Here is an 18,596-nt window from a genome sequence, read left to right as displayed (position 1 = left end):
CTGGATTTACTACAGGTGTGCTGAGTGGCATTCAGCCTCTTTAAGAGATGCCTCCTAATCCTCACCTGTGCCACACTGAGAGTGCTCTTGATCCTTCCAGTCAGTGCTTTTAGTTCCTTGAGAGAGAAGCTCTTAACAGATACAACAGCCTGTCTTCCTCTCTCTCTCCCTCCCTCTTCATGTCAGAGCAGACTTACTCACCATGGAGCTGCTGACTTCTTTTTCTGGCTTCACCAAAAAGATACTCTGATCCACAGCCCAGACAGCACATGTGGACCCAGGAGCTGCCAGCAGGTTCAAACCAACCTCTGAATCAGGAAGAGTCTGGGATGTTGAGAAGCCCAGCTCCACCTGGATGAGAAGAACAAATAAATGCAGGCAAAATATATATGACATTGCTGGTGTTGGCCACCCTACCACTTCCTGCGCAGGAAAGGGTCCTCCATGAAGAAAATTTCCAAGGACATGACTTAAACTGGAAACCAAGGGATCTCATAGGGACTCCCAGAACTCCTGGTGTTTAAGAAAACACCACATTGCAATTCTAAGAGGAAAGATGACAGGTCACATGAACAACAGAGGGGAAACCATCTTATCCACCATCACTGTGTGCAGGTAACAGTACTGGAGATAGTACAGTGTTAGAACACAGCACTCTCTTTATCCAGCAAGCCAGCCAGTCATGATCACACGCCTCACACAGCTTGCTTTCTGCTCCTTTTGAAGCACTGTATACAGAACAAGCCTGGTCTTTATCTCCAGGCTCTTTATGGGGTTGGTCTCAGTTTCCTGAAGCATTTCCCGTTCTTGCTTGAATCTGGCTGTTCATGGCAGACGTGCAGCTGTGGAGCAGGAACAATACCAGACCTCATCAGTCTTTGGAGTGCAAGACACAGCTCAGAAAGCAGATTCCCATGAATGTCACAATGATCACAGAAGTTTGGCCCTTTCTGAATGGCTAGTAAAATCCACTTTTTCCATCAGCTGTCTTACTAATTTCATGTACCAACAAGACTAAGTGTCTGCTGCAATAGCAGGGCAGCCCTGAGCCCTTCTGGGAGTCACACAAATAACCTGTGCTGGACTTCGATCCTACTGGGTGCACTTGCTATACAAGCTTATGGAGATAAAAACATATTCTCTGCCTTTCCCAAATACAGCAGCACAGAATCACAAAATGGTTAAGGTTGAAAGGAATCCGTGGTTGTCATCGGGTCCAACTTCCCTGCTCAAACAGGGACACAGAGCAGGTTGCCCAGGACCACGTCCAGGTCGCTTTTAAAGATCTCCAAGGAGGGAGGCTCCACCACCTCTCTGGGCAACCTGTGCCAGTGCTTTATCACCCACATAGTAAAGAAGTGCTTCATGATATTTAGATGGAAGTTATGTTCCAGTTTGTCCCCACTGCCCCTTTTCCTAGCACTGGGCACCACTGAAAACAGCATGGCTCCATCTTCTTTGCACCCTCACCTCAGTTATTTATACACATGGATAAGATCCCCCTCTCAGCCTCCTCTTCTCCAGGTTGTACAGTCCCAGCTCCTTCTGGCTCTCCTTGTCAGTGTTTCTGCTGACAAGAGATTCTTGTCAGCCCATATCTCCAACCTGTCCAAGTCCCACTGGATGGCTGCGCTAGTGAGTCAGCCACTCCCCCCAGTTTCTTTTTATCATGAATTTACTGAGGGTGCACTCTACCCCATTGTCCAGATCACTAATGTAGATGTTAAACAATGCTTGACCCTGTACTGATCTCTGGGGTACTCCGCTTTTTACTGGCTTCCAGCTAGGCTTTGCACCACTGACCACTACCCTCTGGTTCTGTCCATTCAGCCTTTTTTCAGTCCATCTCACTGTCTACTCATCTAGCCCATACTTGAACTGCTTCTCTCTGAGGATCTTACGTCAGACAATGTCAAAGGCCTTAATGAAGTCCAGGAAGACAACAAGCACTGCTCCACTCTCATCCATCAGACTAGTGATTTCATTACAGAAGCTGATCAGGTTGGTCAGGCATGATTTCTTTGTGAATCCACGCCGACTATTCCTAATGCTTTTCTTCTCCTTCATGTGCCCAGAAATGGTTTCCAGGATTAGCTGCTCTATCCCCTTCCAAAGGACCAAGATGAGGTTGACTAGCGTGTAGTTTCGTGGGTCCTCCTTCTTGACCTTCTTGAAGATGGGAGTGACATTTGCTTTCCTCCAGTCTTTGGGCACTTCTCCCAGTTGCCACATTTGAGCAAAGATTATACAGAGAGGCATCACAATCACATCCCTCAGCTCCCTCAGCACTCATGGGTGCACCCCACAGCAGCACATACTTGATCCATTCATTACAACACCCATCACCGTTCACATACTACAGTTCACATGACATGGCACCCCACACAGTGCCAGCCACACACAGCACACGTTATGTATTACACAGTCTCTTCTTTGGTTGCAGCAGACACACACTCTCACACACTTAGTCATGGCCTCTGACACGAATCCTACCTTATGTCTGAAACACGTGGAGACACTGAAGGTGGCAGAATCAGCAATGATTTTTCCATTAGGGAAGATAACATAAACAATAAGTGTTGGAGATGGAGCATAGACTGAGCTGAAGGTAACAGGGATGGAGAAGAAGCCTTTCAGCACTAGATGGAGGAGAGAAGAATCGAGAAAAAAGTAAATTTGGTAATGGAAATGCACTCAACTTTTGCCCTTCTGCATGTGTCTATTTAATTCCTTTCCTCAGCTCTTTCAGGACCATGGAGATTTTGAAGACCACTGAAACAATCAGCACATCTCTGGACCTGGTATTTAAGACCTGCAGAAGACTTTTCTTGGTTCTGTTCATTCAAACTTAGCTCCACAAGGAGTGAGTCTCAGACATCTTTCAAAGCCTCCCATCACCAAACATCTCCCATCCTATCACCAAACAAAGAGGTTACATTTGTCTCAAAGCACCTATAATTTAGGTTATATTAGGTTAAACAAAAAAAAAGACAACAGTGAGTCAACAGTCAACACCCATCAAAATGTTAAGTTCTGTCATTCTAACTACTCAAAGGTTATTTGTAGACACAATTACAAATCAAAGCAGAATAGTTTTGATAGAGGACAAAGTTATAGTTTCATGCCCTTTCCATGGGCAGCAAAAGGAGAATTTTTTAGAAAATGAAGGCAAGAAATGAGCCTATGGGCCAGGAAATATTGAGCATTGTTCTCTTGGTACCAAGCAAGAAGGAAAACAAAACATGAAAGCTAGAAATGCAAGTTGTTCTGACATGACAGAAGAAGGGTGAGCCAGCTCTAAACTGTAAAGAGGTTTATATCACATGTCCAATTAAGGGATGCCACACAGAAGACTGAATGCTTGCTAGACATGAAACCAGGCAGTGTACTTACTTCTTGGCAGCCCAACCCAAACAGTCTTCTGGCCTGCATGGACTATCCCTCTTCTTCCCGTGAACTAGGAAAGAATTCAGAAAGGGAAGGGAATGCCAGTCACATAGTCTCTGATACCACTATGCAAACCAATGTATCCCTGAAACTGGAGATCAACTGGGGAGTGTAAGGAGGATAGGAGCTTTACACATGCTCAGGTAACAAGGAAAGTTCAGGGAACTTTGGGGGGCGGGAGGGGGAAGGGGGAGACAGATAAGGTCAATACTTGACCTAGACCTGTGCAGAGCCCAAAAGAAAGGTGCTGTTTTTCATGCCACTACTGCAGTCCCGGAATCAAAACCAGGATCCTAGCCCCATGATGGCTAGATGAGCTACCTGTCCTGGGCCGAGTCCAAGCTATCAAGTATCAGGCTTGGGTGCTTACTGTGGAGGATGCTGCTCTTGTGTTTTGAGCCACCACCTATTAGCACTTCCCCAGAAACTCACGAAGTAGGAGAAAATGACACGCTTGGGCCCATGTTCCAGGTCTTCCTGGTAGATTCTGAAGTCCACCTGGAAAGCCTGCTTTTTACTACAGGGCATCGTTTCTGGCACACGGACAATAGTGAGAAAACTCCTGCTGGTGCTGTAGAATGGACGTATGAAATGAGAGGCTTTCTGGTAATTCAAATCAACTGTCCCAGGCTCTCTATCCAAATCCTGATGCAGGACACTTGCCTGGTAAGACAAAACAAACAAACAAACAAACAATAGGTTATTTCTTTAGTTAAACAAGTCAGCTGCAATTTACTCCAGCTGTGGCTTAATAGGAACCTCAGGACAGGTATGAACAATACCATCACACAAGTCTCTGTGTGAACAGCTCATGAGTAAAGCAGCTGGGATCCAGAGAATAAGCTCTAAAGGGGCACCAAGAGCCAGAACATGTGGAGGTGTTTCAGGTTGGAATTCCAGTCCCTCAGGAGGGAACAATGGAGACGTCTGTGGGACAGTAAATAGTACTGAGAAGCATGCTTACCCCTCACCTTTACAACCAATGTGAGAACAGAGAGATGTAAACACAGCCAGTTGTGAGAACAAAGGTCTGCGAGACAGACCTTTCTTCACTTACCTCCAGGGAGGCTGAGGTGCTGTTCCAAGCAGTTGTATTCAGGCTAAATGAAACTTCCCCAGCATCCCCAGTGATGTACTTATGCTGAAACTGCTGCTCACCGCTGCTTACTACGAGGAGAACTTTTTTGTGCTTCAGTGTCTTGCCATTGTAGTCGATGACTCTAATCTGAGAATACCATGGCGAGTGACAGAAACACAGAAGACCGTGAGTGGACAGAGTCTCCTGTTCTCCAAGTCACTAGCAGCATTTCCAAAGCCAGCAAGGCCACCCTTCCAGGCCCTAACAATTTTACCAGCGCTGCTACTGGTAACCTCCTATTATCCCATGCACTACCCTATTGATTCATCTGTGCTATTTAAGCATGATGAAATCCCCATACTCTCCACCCCTTCACAGCAGAAGGCCTCTAGGCTGCTGAAATTCCAAATGCTTGGGTTTCCCCACCCCCGCCCCCACCCCTAGATCCCCATAGCTGCTACTACTCAGGGTTTATTGACAATGACAATTGTCATTATCAATGACAAATGACAGTCTGGGGTGTTTTTCTCACTTCTGACAATTCAAAAGTTTTGTCTCTGGGAGTCCTTCATGCCCTCCCAAGCCCTTGCTGAAGGTGGGACAGGAAAAGATGTTACTCTCCAGTGGACCATAATTGACAATTACCTTCCCCCTGTACATCTCTCCGGTGTGGTAGTAAGAATTCACATCATCAAACAAGGCCATTCCGCCGATCTTGGAAATGAGTAATTTGTGGGATGCATTGATCTGTATCTCTGAATAAGAGCAGTAAGACAGAAACATAAGGGAGGAGCAAGGAAACCAAGCTCTTCTCAGCAATTTGCCTGTCGAGTGACCCACTGGTAATACCGATGTACATGCACACATACATTTCATATCAGAGAGATGGCTCGCCAAAGGGCTCTGAGTATCTAGTCTTTCTCCCACTTGCTTCGAGCCCTTAGAAAGGCTCGAGAGGCCTTTCTTAGAAAGGCTTAGAAAGGTCCCTAAGCTTCACTCCATGAGATTAGACAGGCAGTCTGAGTGTGTCATGCCTTCAGGAATCTGTGGCTTTGCCTGCGTTTGTGAGGTTAGATGGCAGGCCTCAATGGGCTCAAAAAGCTCAGAGTCCTTGTTAGACTGAAAGCCTCTGGTGTTCTTGGTAAGACTGTGCATCTTCACATGCCTCTTCACAGCTAGCAGAGAGATTTCCAGTTACCTGTGCCATCTTCCACCAGGGAGGCCTCTGCAACTATGCTGTCCTGGTAGTACCGGAAGTCTCGGCTGAAGGAGGATAGGGTCACGTTTGTGAAGAAGCAACCCATCTTGTCTGTCTGAAATCACAAAGAGAGGAAACAACGTCTGATTAAGACAATTATGTCAGAAATTATCCAAATGGGGCAGTAACAGCAGTGCAAAATCCCTGCTCACAGATGACTATCTGAGATGCAATCTCACTCTGAGAGTGCTGTGTGTTCGCAGCCTCTGCCATCCATCTCCACTAGGCCACAATGTGACACAGCTGGATGCCAGCACCAGAGAGACATAAGGAGGTGGAGGGAAGCTGTCTTCATCCTCTGTGAGTACTCCCTGTAGTACTCTTTTAGCCTGTTTTTGGTGCAGTTTCACAATCACTTTTATTTATCTCCCTCACTGAGTGAAAGGAACCTATATGGAAGCACCCACATAAACACAGAAAAGAAAGTGACCCTTTCTTTTCAGAAAGGGTCAGAACTCCACAAGAAATGTAGTCCAATGCCCAGAAAAAAAAAACAAAAAACATTGTATCCGTTAATTCTTTCCAGGATACACCTTTTAGACTAGCAAGCATGTAGTTCAGAGCCATTCCTTTTTAAAAAACAGCAGTTATTCCTTGAGGTAAGGGTCTCTGCTAAGAAAATAAACACCAGATCAAAGACATCTAGTCACAGCTTCCTTCAAAAGACCCAGAGAAAGGGGCCAAAGTGGCAAACACAAGAGGGAAAGTAAGGCCTAGTGAGAAGTGAAGCAGCAGTAGATAAAGACAAAGGGGAAGGATGAGACTTGAAGGTCAGAGGCATATACAAATATGACACTCCAATAGTCTTGTGGTCTTGTTATTTCAAGGGTTGTCTGCTGTTGGTGGCTGCAGAACCTGACCTTTCTTTGCACAGCAAGCAGCAAGAGAGAAGGTCCAGGTAGACTTCACAAAGTCTATGATATTTTTGTCTTTGGGCCAGGCAAAGTCTCAGCACCTGGAGTGTCATGTGGTTTTGGGAGATAGGGATTTCTCACCAGCTCTTGTGTGCCACAGAAGAATCAGCACCATCAGCATATTGCCCTTGTAAAAGGAAGACTTCTTCAAAGAAGAAGGTTCTCTGGTTCTCTTCTCTGGTTTTGGTCTTCTAGATGTTATTACATGTTAAATTAAATAAGGCCCCATTCAATAAGAAAACAAGGCAGTGTACAGATAGCAGTCAAGAATGTGGAGCAGGCATATGTTACACACAGAGTCATAGTCAGCAGACACAGTTACAAGGAGGCAGCACTAGCAGACCTTGGCCAAGTAGCCAAAACCAAGGGGTGACATCACTACTGGTTCAGCTAAGGGCTCCAGCAGCCTTGCCTTACCCTGGGGTTGACCATAATTTTCACTGAATGGGTTTCAGTTCCTGCTAAGCATCTCACCTGGCTGTGGAATTCCTGACAGAGATCAGGTTTCGAAGCACTGGGTAAGAACACTGCTATCTTCTGGCAAAGGTGCACATGAACCATCCCCTGGACAACTTTCCCATAGGTGTATCTGTTTGGGGGAGCAGGGAAAGGAAGAGAGATTCACACACAGTGAGAGAACACAGGAACTTCCGTTGCATTTCCCCAGAGAAACTTATTCATGGCTATTCACAATATAGCACAAAGGCGGTAGCTGTACAGCAGGTCCAGGAGCCCTGTTCCACTCAACAAGACCAGGCTAGGACACTGCAATGATGGGAGATCAAGAGCTCTGTGATAAAATTAGTGTCAGACTACTCTATTCTGGAAAACTGAAATGTTTTAGGTGCTGACCCAACACAGAGTTCTGAGCTTTCCTTTATCATCACTTGTGATAACACTTGGAAATGCTGAAGGCATGCATCCTCCGATGAGCACAAGCATGAGTGACTCAAATAAAATGCCTTTACATGAGGCTGTTAACCCTAGTGTTGTCCTTGGACTGTACCTAAGGCAATTTATTTTTGAATCTCTGTAGATTCTGCTAGACTGTTACCTGGAAAAGCTTCCCTTCTTTTTCCACGAGTTTGTTCTGTAGGGAGATGAACACTAAACACCTTCCATGCTCTGCACCTCAAATGGCTAGTTATCAAGGGTAAGCCATTTCCCCACATTTTGTGTGTAGACATCTGTGGACTGTTTTCAGAAAAGGGCACTAGATTACAAGAAGGGTAATTTTAGGATTTTTTTTGTATGCAATGTTTACGGAATGTAGGAATATTTTGTTTTGTTTGTGCAAACAACTGCCATAGAAGATTCTGGCCTCCTGTAACTGACATAGTAAATTTCCTTTGAACTTCTCAGGGGTACCTAACCATCCTGTACTCATCTCATGCCAGAAATTAACATAGGGCCCACCTCTTCAAGCAAAATCCTTACCTGCCACATACCCGGAGTGGGAAGGTTTTATCTAGCGCATAAATCTTAATTGGTACCTCAAAGATCACTTCAAATCTTGGCAGCGCTGGAAGGAAAAAAAACAGAAAACTGTAGGAAACACTGGCCAAGGACAGCCTTTCCAGAGAATCAACATAAAAACGGACTGCGTTGGAATAAGAGCCAAGAAATTGAGAAGGAAGGTGGTGGGAAAGGGAAACGGAAGATTTCCATTACTTCTTTAACAAATTTGCATGTAGCCCGTGGTTGATTGATCTTTTCTAAAGTAAAATCCAAACATGTCCATGTCCCTCCGCATCAGAAAGCTATTTATCCCAGCACAGTTAATTAGGGAGTAAAATAGAAATGGGATGGCACTGAATTTCACACACTCCTGAGAGCCCATCCCAATGACCTTGTTTTGTCTCACACAGAGATCTACAGGGATCAACTGTGTCAAAGGTCTAGGGCCATGCACAACATTGCTCCCACACACCAGCCCAAGGTCCCAAAAAGTGTTCTCTCTCCTGAGCCTCAGCTCAGACTCTTTTCTATGACGGATGCTATTACTTTTCTCATTTGCACCCAGGATGGCTATGATGGAATTAACACCCAGCTTCCTGGAACAGAGAGAAAGGTTATCTCTGCAGCTCAGACATATCCCCCACAGGCTCATACCATAATCCTCAACGGAGAAGCTGTCGTATGCTTCCCCGTTGGTTACATTGATGACATATGTCCCAAGCAGTGGCTCATCACTTAGCTGGAAAGACAGATCTGCAATGCCATCTTGGGGCACCACGTTCAGCCACTGCTCTATCCGGTTGTTGTTAGGGTCCTACATCCACAAAAGAGAAAGAAGCAATTGTTCCAGCATCTCATTGATCCACACCCCACAGAAACCCAGTTCCAGGATTTTGGTGCTAGCTGGCAGATAGCTAAGAAACAAGGTTTGGAATAGTCCAGTCAATAAATTTTGAAAATAATGTAATGCTACATTTTGCTCTCAGCATCTGAGTCCCTTTCTACACTTTTCTAAATTCTGATCTTAAAGAAAGATCCTTTACAGTTCTAACATGTTATCATAATGGTCTAAATTGTTCTGTCTATAATCCTGTATGTCAGGATCAACTCAGATGTACACTGAAGTAACTGAGAGCATAATATCAAGTACATAAAACAGGCACAGAGGCTGTATGTAGTATGTTCAATTAAGTAATCTCGAAGTTCTACCACTCTACTCACAGATCCATAAAATCTACCAGGAACTGAATATGAATAGCCCAGTGAATTGGCTGCCATCAACATTACTGTAATACTAGATTTCAGCATCACTCACCTGAAGAAACAGGGAAATCTGGGAGGGAAAGAAAGGTAAAAACATTAAAAGAGAGAAACACATGCTGGTAACACACACAAGGTACTTGAGATGCAGAGCCTTCTGTGAAGGGTGTGGGACTAGTGACTTGGAAATCTAGAGCACTGATAAGCAATATAAATTGTCCAAATGTCACCAAAAAGGAGAAACACATTGTGGGTCCATTATGGGCAGGTCTGGGGAGAGGGAAAAGAAAAGCCAATTTGAAGATCACCTAGCACTTTCTAATGACTTCCTGACAGAGTCCTCCATCAGGAAAACTCACTACTAAAACTGATGTAGCTCTGGCTCAGCTGCAGAGTCTCAAAGGGTTTACAGAGTTGCACAATCCTGTAGTTTGTAAGGAAGCTCTACAGGTCATCTGAAAGTACATCTTATTAGAGCACATTGCTCAGAACCTTCTTCAGTTGAGTTCTGAACATCTGCAAGGAAGAAAATTCCTTCTCTGGGCACCTGCTTCAATATCTGATAATCTTCATAATGAAAAAGCTTTTTCCTAGTGTCTTATCAGAATTTCTCATGTTCCAAGTTGTAAGAGCCAGCCTAAGAGCACCCCTCCACTCCCCAGCCCAGGAAAACCTCACTAGTAAACTACTCGTTCCTCACATGGCACTAGCACCTCACACATCAATACGAGCCATTCTTGTGCTTGTAGGGCTATTTTACCAAGATGAGCAAGAGACACATACATCTTTGCCATCTTCCTGAGTTAGCTGCTTTTACTTGAGTAACTGTTCTCCTCTGGACCTTCACTAGGCCCAGGGATGAATGCAGGGGACAAGGAGAAATTGGAGCTTTGGCAGATAAGCAGGGGAAAAAAGAAGTGGGATTCACACATGGAAAAGGGCAACCTCTTCCATGGTCCTCCAGGACTGGCTTACCGAATCATTAAGTGCAATGAAGTCCTCATCCAGAGTCACAATACGAAATTTCACTGAAGGCAAGGAAACAAGGGAATATATTTATTACATTTCCTGAATGTAATTCCCTGAAGACCCCTGCTTCTTCTGTCTCCCCAGGTCCTGTTTCCATTCTACATATGTGTGTGGTAACATCTGACATGGATATTCCCCTATGTAAGATATCATGGATAAAGACCTACTGCCTCCTGCAACTTTACAGTCACCACAGTCTGCACATCACAGCCACTGAAAACATAATTTCAACAAGAGTTATCTCAAAGCCTTCTGCTAGGATTTTCCATGAATCTCAGGCAATTGTAGTCTTTTCATATGATCTTACAAGCAGAGACCCTAGGCTCCCTGCTTGCTCCCATCTGCAGCTCTTACCTGTTTGACCTGGTTTATAGATGGGTTTGTCTGTTTGGATGAAGGTGCCACTGCTGGCCTTTCTGATCAGGACCTTTTTCTTCTCCTCAATACTGACTCCTTGGCCTGTGATAAGCAGCTTGACAGTGGCAATCTCCTCTGTGCCATCAGCTGGAGGTGCAACCTGTACAGAAAAGGAGAGAAGAGCATGCAGCTCCCAAGTGATATTACCTCTGGGGGCCCTGAGCAGGAATTGAGAGTAAGGTGGAAATGGAAAAACTAAGCAGTTCTTCTCCACCTGTCACAGGTAATCCCTTTCAATATCTGGATTCAGATCACATCCAGATTGCACTTGGTGCACTCACTACACTATAGCAAGGGGCCCTGCATACCATGGAATCCATAGTTTTTCCTGCTGTCTAAGGAACTTTTGGGACAAGAAAGTGACAGTTAGGAAGATGAGAAAATACCAGAAAGGTGGGATATAGTAGCACAGAATCGAAACAGAGAAATTGAGCTATTTGACATGGCCTCAGAAGCTAGGCCTACAAAACTATACAGCATATGTAAGTAAGAAAGCCGTATTATAAGGACAGAGCCAACCACAGGGTCTTCCTGATTCGTGCAGCCAAAGATCCCAGCAGCCTCAGCACAGAATATAACGCATAATAGAAGGGTTACTGCTGAGGCATGCCTGCCTTATCGTAAATCTTAGTTTAATTCTCACTAACAATGAATCAGCTCTAAGATGCTGTTTACAAATAACAAGTACATCCATTTCCAGTTCAGTAGATCCCAAGAGTTGAGCTGCTGCCTGGCTGCAGGTCCTACAGAAACTGTAGTCTATCACATGCACACCATCATTTCCCCAGGCTTTAGATATGGAACTGCACAAGTCCTTCAGAGACAAGAAAAGCTGCTCTATCTGCCCTGGAGTGGAGGACAAGGAAACAGGTAGGTCCTTATTATACACTCAGATGGGTAGTAGTTTTTAACAAATGTAACTTCAAATTAAAAGTCAGATTCAGAAGGGTAATTCAGTGCCGACCAAGGGATACTGTGCTGAGCTACACAACCACAAGGACCATCCACTCTCCTTCCTAGCAGACTCACTCGAAGGCAAAGTAGAGCCTCTCCATGTCAGCCCTGGCTAGGGAGCAGCTACAAGGGTTTTACAATTCCTGAAGAGATGCAATTTGCCTAGGGTGGCTCACCCAGAACTTAGTGCACATGAAAGTCTTCTCCTTCTGGATGGTTTCTTGCACTATGAGATTGTGTCCTGCAGAGCGCTCCAGGACCAGTTTCACTTGAAGCTTTGCTTCATAACAGGTGATATGGAGGCAAGCAACTTGGGTGGATGGGTAGCGGAGATCTGCAGGGATCACCACCAGGTAATGTCTGGGACAGGAGAAAGAAGACATCAAAGGTTGCATCAAGTTGAGGGCTCAGAGACACAAAAGAGCTTCCTTGCAGCAGCCCACTACTGCAGAATTCCTCAGCAAGGTGGCATTACTGTAGTCAACAGTCCAAAGCAACAATGTAGTGATTGCTTTACAGCCTACTTAAGAAGTAGTTTCTGCTTGATTTAGCTTAAGTACGGACCTACAACCTATTTCAACCCTTTTACTGCATACGTCTCCTCAACTTCCCAAAACTATCCTTTTCAGTCTTCAGGAAGAGGTGGCCTCATAGCAGTGCAGTCTAGACACCAGTGATTTGATCCCGTTAGACAACAACAGAAGCAAACATACCTAGGCATAAGGTCTAACCTGGAAGACTCCCAAAGAGAAGATTCGTATTTTAATTTACAGGACATGAGAGAGAACATAAACAATTCAGCTGCTCTTTGGGGTGATCCGATAAGAACAGGAAGAAGGATAGCTGATGGCCTGGAATATGGTCAATCCACCTAGACTGATGCTTTTGTGAAAGAGACTGGAACAGAAATTCAGCATCACTCACAGTTGGTGAAAAGCAGCAGCAGCATGGAACAGAAGGCTCAGGAGGATGGCTATCCTCATCTTGGGGGCTCTTGCTGCCCAATCTCCAATGACCCTCTTCCTCTGAAATCACCAAGGCTGATTTTAGGGGGGTAATTTCTTTCTAGGACAGCCTAAATGGAGATTTGGATGGGAGGAGGAGCTAGCTTCTCCCCACCTCCTTCTCTCTCCTGAGATTATACTCATTCAGCAGCAGAGATGGGCATACTGTGCCAAGTGTCCCTTAGCCAATAGCAGATGCTTTGGCTGCCATCCACCAGTTCATAACATCCCCTCCTGCAAGGCCACCTTGGAGACATTTGACCAAATGGGCGTTTCATGGAAAAAGAAAAAAAAAAAAAGGCACAAAAAACAGAGAGAACTTTGCTGATCATTGACCCAGGCCAGGTCCTGATCACCTGTCACTCGCGTCCCTTTGTTTCATCTGGAGATGGATTGCTGCTGTGCAGCCAACAGGAAGAGCTCACCCCTGCACGCAGAACACAGAAGGCAGTGCTGTCATTCAGGACAGAGGTTTAGGAGCTCCGGATCAGTTTATGGCAATGAGGATATCTGTAGGCTGTTTGGTTTGAAAGCATAGAGCAATTCCTTGTGCACAAAGGAGCACTGTATCAACACTACCACCAGCCACCAACCACTGATTTGATAGTGACTTTGACTTTTCCCTCCCTGCACGCAATGAGGGAAATGGAAACATTCACTGACCAACAGAGGTCTCCACCAGCTCTCTGCAACATCCATTAGAAACTGCACCATCTGCAAAGATGATGTCTGAAGAACGAGCTCCAGTTCCTCATTGTTCATGTCTGGGTCTGAAAGGTCTAGAGTGCAGGGATACCATCTTTTAGCACCCGAGGGTCAGCCTAGAACTCAGAAATTAAACATGGGGGCCATTTTCTAGCACTGACAACCTGTATAGAAAGGTAGGCAACTGTGCTGCTTAACCATCCTGGCTTTCAGAGGAGCATTGTCACCATGTAAATTGCCAGTCATGAGTAGTGCATGGATTGCATAAACTCATGGACTACATCTGCAACACATGTGAGACAGCATTAGTTAGGTCAGGTGGAAATGTAACAGGGACTGTCCTAAAAATACAGACAGCTAAGGTTCTGTACATGGAAATATTTCCCAGCACTGTCTAATAGTGCTGATGCAGCCTAAGCTTTACATATCTAGGTCCTAATGTGGCATTACTCAAGCAGGCAGTTGGGACCTCCATATCTGGCAAAACCAGGCTCCAGGATGCCTAGAAATTTCCATCTAACCTGGGATTGCTGTTCCCCGGGCTCTCCATACTCTTTTTCCAGCTGAGGTTTGAAAGACTGATCTCCATTTGACTGCTCTCCATTTCACCTCTATCACCAGGCCACTCTAAAGCAAGCATGTGTCATGTGGGCTATCTGCTATGCACAGGAGCACTTGGTGCTAGTACTGCCTTTGCCTCAAGTGAGTATTTCACTGCTCATCTGGCCTCTGGCCAATTAGCTTAATCAGTTCTCACAACTCATTTCAGAGATCACTTTGAGTCAGCCTAAATCAGAGCTAGGCAGCCAGGCAAGGAAGACCGGCCACTTTTTATTTTGATAGACACATTCTCCCCATTCTTGTGAAGGAAGGTCACGTTACTGAAAATGGCAGACAGATTTTTAAATTGCTCCTTTGCCTAAAATCTGTCATTTTCCCAGAGAAAGCACCAGCCAGGTGCAATAAAATAAAAGCAATAAAAACAATAAACTGTAGCCAGAGAGGGCCAGCTGCTGGCAGATTTCTGACAGGACCTGTGCCCACCAAGACCAGCGCTGGGGAGAGCTCTCTGATCCTGTCCCACTGTGCTCCTCCTACAGTGTTTGCCCAGGTGCATTCTCTGTTTCTTGTTTGACTTAGGCAAACCTGGCTCTTGGTCACAGCAACATGCATATGAAGAATATGTATTGAAGGCAGTGACTGACAGCTGCAGAGGTGTCACAGACCTGAAGAAGTCTCTGAAATACAGAGAGTACAGCAAAGCTGTGCACAGCTTCTGCAGTTTGTTTCTGTAAATGGACTCAGAGAATGCCTTTGTGATAGAAGTGCTCAGTCAAGGAATCCAAGAGAGGTAAAGGATCTATATCCATCATGAAAATACACTATTCAGCTGGAGCAAAGGACACACATAGTGGTAACACAAAACCAAACAGAAACCTGTTTCTCAATAGATGGTTTGCATCAAAAATGGAAAGGAAGGAGTAGAGACTTAGTAAAGGTCACACCCATGATCAGGGAAGACACCTCCCATGGTTCAGAATCAGGATTAAGTGCAGTGGCATCTTGGAACTCACTCCAATGTTTTAATCTAATTGCAGAAATTATAAAGGCAATGGTATTATCATTCTCTATAAGAAAAGCACTAGGAAAGCAGAGCACTGACAGAAGACTGAGCAGAGAAGAAGAACTGATCATTGCCCCTCCCTGGAAGTGTTAAAAGCCAGGCTGGATGGGGCTTTGAGCAACTTCATCTAATGAAAGATGTCCCTGACCATGGCAGGGGGAGAGCTGGACTAGATGTTCTTTAAAGGCCCCTTCCAACTCAGATATTCTACGATTCTGACTTTATCATTTTCTTTAAAGAACCATATCTGTTACAGAGCCTGTGCTCCGTAATTGGCCATCAAGGCCACTGAATCACTCTTCATTTTCCTGCAAACACTCATTTCCAGGCCTGGGGCCTCCTCCGTTGTTGCCTCCTTTCCTTTGCAACTGCAGACTTCATGATCCTGATCACTGACATTCCCAGCTCACCTCTTATACACCCATACCATCTATACCCGCTGTGTAGTATCTTCTTTGAAGACGATGGGATTTGATAGTATACTGAAGTATACTTTTTTGCATTAAGAATTTTTCACAGTCCATTCAAGGTTTGTAAAATCTGTGAGGCCATAATATTTCTGCAACCTGACTAGCATGCATAACATAATGGAGTCCTCAAAAGAATCTTTCTGTAATACCAAGTTGGAGAACTGTGCCTACTTTCTGCTGCTTTGACAGCAAAATTTGTCCACTGCACCAAAGTCAGTCAAGGACTTGAGAGCACACCTGGACAAACAGCAGAAGGAGCAGGAACTGACTGGGTCAGAAAGCTTGAAGGAGACATAGGGTAAATTGTTCTATGCCTCTAACAATGATTGGCCTCTACACAGAGACCATCCAAAGAACTGCAATTTGAAGGAAAATCCAAAAGCCTGTATCAGGATTAATCCCGTCTTCTGAAACCTTTGCCTGGGAATATAGTGCAAGTTTTTTATATCATAAGCTTTGAATTTGTTAACTGGAACTGAGCTTTGGAGAATTATGGAAGTATGGACTTTGGAAATCTTCACAAGAAGGTTCTCAAACAGAGGGCAAGGCATGTCTCTCTCTCCAAAATACAGGTGAAGCCTCCTGAAGCCTGCAGCTTTTGCATACTTTACATGAAAGGGCACAAATAACTAGCAAAACTTATTTCTAGCTAACATTCCAAAAATCTGTGCAACCCATTGAAAGCATCTGTTGTCTTCTGAACCTTCTTGACACAAAACCAAAGCTCTGGTTCTTGCTTGATCTCTCCCACTTACCCCACTGAACTGAGAAAGTCTCACCAGCTTTCCAGGCATAATGACTGCCCTGGTTCTTGTCTTTGCAGCCAGCTGCTTGGACCCTACTAGTTCTGGATCACTTTTCTTCACCTTCTAAAAGAGCCAGAAGAAGAAAAGGGAGGGAGAGGTGAGAGGTATACCAGTGTCCTAAAGAGTTCATCATAAGCCTTATGCTTATATCAGGCCAGTGACAGTTATGAGGAGGACCAACAGCATTTTTGCATATTTCCTTTACCACCAAGGTGCTCTAGCCAGCCTATTGGAAGAGTGAGAGCAACAAGTCACCTCCATCATTTCTGGGACAGTTATACAATTGGTTTCCCTGGCAGGGGGAATTCAGTGGGACCAAGAAGAAGTGACACAACTGGTCTGAGCCCATATAGTAACAATGAGTCATAGTTACTCCCACTGAGAGGGTTGGGAAGAGAGGACACCTTTGTACATTTGTGCCACTAGGGCTCCCCACCCTTACAAGCACAGGACAAGGACTTCTACACAGGACAGACTCCTGTGCAGAAGGAGAAGGTGTTTACTGAAATGTCCAAGATGAAACAACCCATCCCAGTGTGGTAGGAGAGAGAGAAAGGGACTGATAGGTACAATCTGGTGCTGACAGGTGCTCTGAAAGGGACTCTCAGGTAGCACTGGTTCATGAGCACTGACAGCACCGGGTGACATAGGTATGAACCAGTCTGCAAAAACAGCAAGTGCAAGAAAGGATCCAGGACCAAAGACATTGCAGAAAAATGAGATTATGGCTAGAGGATATCACAAATCAAGGACTCTCTCTTTACTTCCCGAGATGGATCTGGAAGAGTGCAGTTGTGCCTGTCTATAGTACGCAGCCCATGGAGAGAGTAGCGAGCAAGAGAAGACCTCACTGCTGTACCTTCATGGCCATGTAGAATAGCTGCCCCACACTTGCACTGCAACAGTTGTCCTGCTGTTTCCTGGCCATGCACTTTGCAACCATTTGGATGATCTTGTCACCTATGAATATGTACTGCCTCGCTCTCAGGAAGCATTTGGTCACAGGGGCTGTCAGCCTAGGAGAGAGAATCAGAAGGAGAACAGTCCACTAACAGACTTTGGTCCACATAAGGAGAGACACAAGGTTTAAGAAGACTTGTTCTTTACTGTACTGAGAAAAGAAGGGCAGTTGTTTACCAGGAATTGCCTTTCCTATGTACCTCTCCAAATACAGCGGAGGATTCATTGCTATGTTTGAACTGAAAATCTCTCTGGTAGCCTGGGTGGGAGAGAAATAAGAGTGAAGATCTTCCAGAAGCAACAACTACTTTCCATCTGCCATAATTGTATTGTACTCATGAAGAAGAAACCACTTGTTAAGAGAACTGGAACACTCAGTACTGACAGTAAAGAAATGGTGTAACAGATCTGATGAACCTGTCTGCAAGAATTCCATAGCTTTAATCTTCAGCTTTTCTGTCAGCTGCCTTGTCTTCTCCAGGTATTGTAGCACACAAATTATGGGGACAAATTGTGCCATGTTCTGCTCCCCACAGCCATGGGCATCTGGTTGGGACACAGAACCAGGTGATCCAGGTTCTTCAGAGCCATCCCCATGATGTTACCTGGGCATCTAGGATAAAAGACAACAAGGAAAGGGCAAAGCTCAGATATTCAGGCATAGTTCCAAACCTACTTGTTTGGAAAGTAAACAAAATTCATTTTTCAAATAATAGACAAGAAACACACAGACACAGTAGATACACATGTTCCTCTTACCTGCCACCCTTTCTGTACCCACTCTTCCCTACAGATACCTGAAAAATAAACAAAATTCCAATGAATCCAAATGCACTTCTGCAAAGTCCCCAGCCTCTTCATTGACATCCAATTCTTCCACATACCCGTGCAGGTTCCAAGTCACATGCCATTTGCTAACACACCTTTTTCCCAGCTCCTGACCACATCAGGTACCTGACAAATTCCTTACCCAGCACCAACACTTGGGACCTTGTTGAATTTTACACCATGTTCTCATGGAGCAGCATGACACCATGTTCCAGGTGAAATTTCCCACCAATGGACAGCAAAGAAAATAATGACTCAACACATATCACCCAGCCAGAGTACCTCTGACAGTGATGGCTCTCCTGAGTTCCAACACAGAAGGGAGATGAACTAAACATTTCAGCAATAAAGGAAAAAAAGAAGAAAGATCAGTTTGAGCTGGTC

At 44.9% G+C, this 18,596-nt stretch overlaps 1 protein-coding gene across 1 annotated transcript in view; it reads right to left on the bottom strand.

Moving 5' to 3' along the window:
* The window catches only part of LOC308186286 (alpha-2-macroglobulin-like protein 1), a 29,417-nt gene extending 15,060 nt beyond the window's left edge, over nt 1-14,357 (bottom strand). Inside the window, exons 1-14 of the mRNA XM_080575248.1 lie at nt 11,992-14,357; nt 10,799-10,961; nt 10,391-10,443; nt 9,471-9,488; nt 8,810-8,969; nt 8,135-8,219; nt 7,172-7,286; nt 5,724-5,838; nt 5,171-5,280; nt 4,505-4,672; nt 3,880-4,110; nt 3,394-3,457; nt 2,494-2,639; nt 202-351 (exon numbers count right to left, since the gene is read on the bottom strand). Of these exons, the coding sequence (XP_080431374.1) occupies nt 202-351; nt 2,494-2,639; nt 3,394-3,457; nt 3,880-4,110; nt 4,505-4,672; nt 5,171-5,280; nt 5,724-5,838; nt 7,172-7,286; nt 8,135-8,219; nt 8,810-8,969; nt 9,471-9,488; nt 10,391-10,443; nt 10,799-10,961; nt 11,992-12,210 (1,797 nt within the window). The 5' untranslated portion in view covers nt 12,211-14,357. The remainder of the gene's footprint in view (nt 1-201; nt 352-2,493; nt 2,640-3,393; nt 3,458-3,879; nt 4,111-4,504; nt 4,673-5,170; nt 5,281-5,723; nt 5,839-7,171; nt 7,287-8,134; nt 8,220-8,809; nt 8,970-9,470; nt 9,489-10,390; nt 10,444-10,798; nt 10,962-11,991) is intronic.
* Nucleotides 14,358-18,596: the final 4,239 nt, after the last annotated feature.

This window comes from Anser brachyrhynchus (assembly GCF_964034855.1).
Source record: "Anser brachyrhynchus genome assembly, chromosome: 1".
NCBI lineage: Eukaryota > Metazoa > Chordata > Aves > Anseriformes > Anatidae > Anser > Anser brachyrhynchus.
The sequence above is the reverse complement of the archived record's forward strand: the minus strand, read 5'-3'. Positions and strand labels throughout refer to the sequence as shown.